We start from the raw sequence: 6,622 nt of genomic DNA, 5'->3' as shown, positions 1-6,622 counted from the left end.
GCCACCCGCGTAATCACTTCAGTCACGCCACGCTCTGTCCCACTGCAATTTCACAGCCGCTCGGTCAGGGGGAAATCACAGCGATTTGGGCTTGTCTGAAAGCACTGCAACTGTGTGCTGCCTCTTAAAAGGACACTGGTTTGCACAGAGAGGGATTGGTTGTGGTGTGACCCTTATAGGGTCCAAAGCTCCCCAGTGACTCACTTGCCGCCAAGAGAAGTGCTTGGACAAGCAAAGGCTGCTGTGTTTGGGCACCTGGGGATGGAAAACGGAGCCCTTGCCTTGTCAAGTGCCCCAGATTTCCCATGGATGGCTCCAAATAAGTTTCAGAGGTCTTTTTCTCTCAAAATGTGCAAGTGATGCTTGCCTTCATGGGTACTAAGTGCCTCAATCCTTCACAGTGGTGTAGGCTCAGCCAAGCCTGTATCTCACCAAGGTGAGTGATGCTTCAGCACCTCAAATCTCACTCTCTCAAAAGCATTCAGGGGCTTCCCTTCCAGTGAAATACAAAGGGGAGCAATGCCAAAATATCCATCAAATTCAGGGCCAGCACACATGGTCCCACACCAGCACAAAGTCACAGCTCTGGCAGTTGTCAGGAGTCAGTGATGCAGCGGTTGGGACCCAGCAGTAGGAGAGATATATTTGAATTAACCAATATGACACATTATCCTGATTTCTCTGGGTTTATTTCAGTGTTATATGCATTTTTTCCTGTGTGCATCCTTTAGAGGTTCACCAAGTATCCCTCAGTTTCAGTAGAGGGAGGAATGACAGGTTGCTGAAACAATCCTGATAATGCAAGTCACGAATGTGCTGTGACAGTCAGGCTGCCTCCCATGACCCCATGGTGTGCATACAGAGGCAGAGGATGGGGCTGAAAAGGGGAAAAAGAGGGCTCAATATTTCCATCCACAGCATTATGGATCTGATTTTCTCTCACAGCCAAACAAAGCATCGATTTATTGAATAGCCACTGGGCTGTGCTGAGAGTGCACTAGATTTTTTTTTTAGGTATCTTCTAGTGGATGCTGTGTGCTGCCTCAGCAGGTCACCTTTGCAAAGGGCTGTGGCATGAGCCTCTCCTCAGGATAAGTGCTGGTGAAGGGCCAGCACAGCCCAGGGGCAGAAGGGAAGTATCTCGAAAAATATCTCACCTCTACACTTTCTCCTTAAGCAGCCTCCAGGGCAGAATCATCCATTGGAATTGCTGCCAGGAGCAGACTGAAAGCCCCCAGAGCCCAGCGCATCCCCCGGACCCCCGTGTCGCACGGCGCGAGCACTGCTGCCCCCCGGACCTCCCCACGCAGAGGTTCAAGTGCCATCTAGCGGCACGCGGGTCCCCGTGGGACAGACGGACGTCCCCAGCTCCCGGGCAGCGAGCCTTCCCTTCCCCTCTGTCTCTGCGCGCTACCTCCCAGATGCTCTCCCCTCTTCTCCACAGAGCCACCCTTTGCCATCACCCCACAGCCTCTTTTTTCCACTCCATGTAGTCTCCTTTCTCGATCTCCACCTTTCTTTTTTTCCCCCACTGTTTTATATCCCCCCTTTTCCATGCCCATACATCCTCCCTTTCATCCATGCCAGATGTGGGATGTGGTCACCTCCTCCTGGGACTGTCACACCATGCAGCAGCTCCAGGAGCAGGGCACTGCAAAGCCACTGAAGGACTTACCTCCTCCCAGACTCACAAAGCAGGGAGATGGCTTTGCAATGTGACTGTCTGCCTTATTCAGACTCCTGAGTGTCTCTGTTGTCACGTCCACGCCCTGTCCGCCAGTGCCATCCCCAAGGTGGCTCTTCTGCTCTCCCTAGTTCTGGAGTTGCAGAGAACCTGCAGCAGGGTGCTGTGGGTCCCACTAGCAGCTCCCCAAGGATGGCTTTGATGGGGCCTTGTCAGTGGTAAGAGCCACGAGGGGGCTCCAGGAACCCATCTGAGATGAAGAAGAAATGCCAGGAGCAGAGCCTACATCTTCTGTAGGATGAAGGAGAGATGCTAGGAGCAGAGCTCACATCTCCTTGAGCATGAGGTCTTCTCCAGCATCCTAGGTGGAGGAGAGCAGGGACAGGTCACAGCTCTGATAAAGGGGCAGGATCTGCCAGAACATTTGTCCCTATCATATACACCATGACGGGGAGCAGTGCACAAATTGCAGTGTGCCCAGCATAGGGCCTGAGAGAGGCTGTGGCGTGGGCTGTGCTGGCCTGACCCAGAGGGACACAAGCTGTTGCAGGACACTGGTGTTCAGTGTACGATTATTTACACCAGTTGTAGATTCACCCCACAGTCTTATTCCTGTGGGTCCACATTTATCCCTCAGAGCTGTTTTATCCTTGTCTATCTCCACTTATTCTAGGGGTATTATTTCCAGGAGTTGAATTTGCCCCCAGCATTAAAGAAATGCTTTGGACAACACTGCTGAGCTCAGTCCTTGATGAGAGTCATGGACATGGAGAAGTAACCCCAGGGATGACCTCTTCAAGTACAGGAGACATTGGTGAGAAAGCAGGTCCCAGCCTGTGTGCTAGTCTGTCACAGTCTAATTCCACTGTTCCACCAGCACTTGGGGAAGAAAACAATCCTCACCAAAAACTCAGCATGCCCACTTCTGTCACTTCATTGTGAGACCTCAGATAATATTTTTGCAAGAATCCTAGTGGGGACAAGACTCAAACCCCCTGGCAATCACTGAGATAGTTGTGAGCTAGCTGAATGTTTCAGGTAAAGAGCAGGTAACAGCACACATGAGACAACGTGACCCTTGTCTGGCACCCTGCCTGCACAGCACCAGGGTGATCTTTTTTTTTCCCTTTACTCATGGTGGACACTTCACACAACACTGTGAGTGTTGTGTGAACTAGCTACAGAGAACCCTTCTTTTGAGAAGATGAGAATGCTGGAGAAGGCATTGCAGCCAGAGCAGATTCTACACCACCTTCCCTTTGCAGGTCCTTGTCTGTCTCCCCACCAGCAGACTCTGCAGCACAGGGTTTATATTGCTACAGAGGCTGGGAATTACCTGGAGTGCCAATCCCATACACTGCAGCAATGGGGTGCAGAGTCCATCAGGCCTGACCCGCTGTGAGGGAGGCAGTGCAATTAGCCAGGCCAGATAATTAGGGCTCCAACAGAACTCATCTGGAGACCTGAGTCTCTTACTAGAGGACTCAACACTGCAGGTGTTGGGGCTGGAGTTTCAAGCAGGAGGAAATGGGGGTGCAGGAGGCTGCAGACAGTTTTAGGCACTTGAGTACAGCAGAACCAAATTTGTGCCCATTCAGCCACTGCTTCTCAACTTTCTTTATGAGCCCACACCGTCTCAGGTCAGACTTAGCCAGAAAAAAACTGATCTCTGAGCTGCTCAGCACGAGCTTTCAGGGAGCTATGATTCTGCACAGCAAGAAGGTTGGTGGACTGGAACAAGCACTAGGTCAAGGAAATCCCCTAGGATACAGCAGTCTAACAGGGAAATCAGCTCAGAGGGCTGCTGAAGGGATCTGCAGTGGCCTGCATCTTGGGCATCCTCTCCTGCCTTCTAGAGCCTAAATGATCAGCGTGGATGCTTCAAGCCCACGCTGCATCCAGCTTCTGTTGCCACTTTACATTTCCCAGTCCAGCCTTGCAGTGTAGACACTGACTTTGACCCTGGGTGATCTGGCTTGAAAGAAACATCGACAGGCATAGAAAATGTCACTTCAGAATTGCCCCTGAATTAGAGCTGTTCCGAAAAGCTACAGAAGGCTGCCGTGATGGAAAAATAAGTGTATGAAGGACCCACCCTGCAGAACAGGCAGGGAAAAAATAGATCACAATGTATTCAGGGCCCAGACAAGACCACACTTGCCTGCAAAAATAAATACTTGCATTTGACACATTGCTTACATATTAATTAATGTGATCAGCCTGCCTGGGTGTGTGAGCATGAGTGAGAGCTCGTGACTGTGTAGTGATAAGCTGTTAAAACTTCCCAAATAGGGCTACAAATAATGGCAGACCAAGATCTTCCCTTTGCCCAGAGCCTTTCTCCTGTTTTTCTGGTGCTTTTCCACTCATATTTTTCTGTTTTACTTCACTGTGTCTCTTAGGTACCATTTCTCTCCCAGCACAAAACCAGAGAGCCATGAGAGCAAGAGAAACAGCTTCTGCACGAGAAGACAAGGAACCATAACCGCTCCCAAAGTAAAAAGACAAGAACTGGAAAAAGAAAATTCTATTTTTTTCCACTCTATCCCCTTCCCTCACAGCTTCTCCAGGACTGCTGGAGGGGCAAAGCTAACGCAGAGGCTGGAGGTACCATTGCCCCTTTAACAGCAGCGCCACAGCCTGACATCAGCGAGCTGGGGAGTCCGGGAGGGCTGGGAGCTGCTGCTCCAGGAGTGGTGCCAACACATCCCTGTTTCCCTGCCTCTTCCCGGCTCTTGTTTGTGTGTGCCTTTTAACATGCCGCATGTGTATCCGTGCCTGCCAGTGGATGTCTGCAGGGTTTACATTAACCAGCTCAAGCTGCAGTTGGTAAACAGCTATTAATGTTTTGCTCTTCATGTGTCCAAGGAGATTTCTGAATGAGGGAGTCGCTTGCATCCTTTGACTTTCTACGGGCTTTTCCCTTGTTTGCAGCCCAGATAGGTCTTCTTCCCACTTAGCTATGCAGACAGGGGAGTTTGGGTTGGTTTGTGCCTGGCACAGGGAGGGGAGATCAATCTTCTGTGGCTTAGCAGGGAGTGTTCTTGTTTTTACCTGTTTCCTGAACAGGAGGGAGTCAGACTCAAAACCTGGAACTTTGGTGTTTAAATATCTCATTCCTGAGCATAGTCCACATCTAAAGCTGCTCTTTTGCCCTGGGGCAAAATACTGAACCCGGCAATTCCCCAGTTCTGCCGGAGGCTGCAAACTAGGGCTTAATTTTACTCGGACTGTCACAACTCCAAAGTTTATTGGAAGCCAGACTTCCATCCCAAACGCTGCCTGGCACTAAGTAGAGATGCTGAAAGCAAGTCCCGAGCGCCAATCCCAGCGGCAGCACCACCACTAAAGCTATTTATCCCCACACGGTTTGGTTTGTTGGTTTTTTTTTCACACATTCTTGCCTTCTGTTTTTGCTGGAGCCTCCGACTCCATTGAGAGGCAAATTTTAGCCATCTGGCAAAGCAGGCTGTGAGGGGGAAAAAAGAGAGAGAAAACACAATGTGCATGGGCACACACTCACACATACAAAACTCTGGAGATTAGGGAAGACAAAAACTCCGCTGAATGCTGGAGCGCAGGGCAGCCCCGCGGCGGAGAGGAGGGAGAGGCGGGCGGGGAGGAGGGCTCGGATGCGGGCAGGTCTGCCTGCTGCCTGCTGCCCGCCTGGATGTGGGGAACGGCTGCAGGCAGGGAAAGGCGTGACCTGCATGGAAAATGCCAGACAACTCCAGACGCACACACACATAGGCGCACACACGCTCACAAATCTCCGGACAGAGATAAGGCGGACAGTGGAGCGTTGGGAAGGAGGCAAAGCCGTCCCCCGCGAACGAGCCATCGATCCTCTGCACCAAATCCACCGGGAAAGCCTCCCAGCAGCAAAATGGGGTGAGTAGCTCTGCGATGGGCTGACCCCGCGCTCCTGCACACCATGGTCTCGGGGCACGGCCGGGCAGGGGGGGCCATCCTGCTGAGGGAGGTTTCTCGATGATGACCGTGGCTTCATTTCCCCTATCTGTTAGCAAACAAGGCATTGCTCACGCCTCGGCTTCGTGCCGCAGCCCAGCCTGCGTGCCGGAATCCCGGGAGGGAGCGTCGGGTGATGGGCACCACTCTGCCGTGGTCCGAGGGACAAAGGTGCAAGTGAGACAGGACCTGCTGCATGGGCTTCAGGTTTCTGAGGACACCACGGTCATTAGTTACTTTTACTTGAGGTCAAGACTTTCCTGTCATGGGAAAGAAGTTTGATGCTGTTTTGCCTCCCTTGTTTAAGGGAATACAGAGTTGCACCAGCAAACGGCCCCTTGAAATCGAGGAGCTGATGCCCATTTACACCAGCTGAACATCCAGCCCCATGCATGTACTCTGACCAGAGGAGGAACAGTTTTTCCCTTTTCACATTTTTGTGGTTTCAGAAAAGCTGTCAAAAAAAGGCATGTTCAACCTCACTCTACTTGAAAGAAAAATCAATCCAAATTTCTCAGCTCCCATTAACTTTTCTTTGTAAGGAAGACCTGAGAAAAGTGATGGCACTACATAAATGAACCCCAGAAATTTACTGCCCTGGTTTTGAAAGAACACAGACAAGTTAAAAATAATCCACTAATATAGCTTCAATTTCCTCACCAGCATACCTAAATCAAGCCCTGATTTTGAAACCAGGTGTACGTGTTCGTGTGAGTAGTTCCCATGTCTGTAGTACACACCTACAAGCCTTTGCCAGGCCTTGGTGCCTATTTTTGGAAGCAGAAATTTTCATCTCTAATGGCTCTAATTTCCTTTGTATGCTCCACTGTGTGTAAAGAGCCTGAAGTTTGATCCTCTTTCTGGTTTTTATGCAACGGCACAGGCTTTTGTGTTCACACCTCTAGCACAGGTGGTGTTCTCCTCGCACAGAGAAATACTCAGTTTATGCTCACTTTCATGGTCAAATGG

The 6,622-nt window shown here is 50.7% G+C and overlaps 1 protein-coding gene across 1 annotated transcript in view; it reads left to right on the top strand.

Annotated features, from left to right (window-relative positions):
* The first annotated feature begins 4,955 nt into the window (after positions 1-4,955).
* Positions 4,956-6,622, top strand: part of MASP1 (mannan binding lectin serine peptidase 1) — a 23,961-nt gene continuing 22,294 nt past the window's right edge. Inside the window, exon 1 of the mRNA XM_017810457.1 lies at positions 4,956-5,575. Within this exon, the coding sequence (XP_017665946.1) occupies positions 5,355-5,575 (221 nt within the window). The 5' untranslated portion in view covers positions 4,956-5,354. The remainder of the gene's footprint in view (positions 5,576-6,622) is intronic.

This window comes from Lepidothrix coronata, unplaced genomic scaffold, assembly GCF_001604755.1.
Source record: "Lepidothrix coronata isolate B3197 unplaced genomic scaffold, Lepidothrix_coronata-1.0 Scaffold29, whole genome shotgun sequence".
Classification (NCBI taxonomy): domain Eukaryota; kingdom Metazoa; phylum Chordata; class Aves; order Passeriformes; family Pipridae; genus Lepidothrix; species Lepidothrix coronata.
This window is presented reverse-complemented; position numbering and strand designations above follow the sequence as displayed.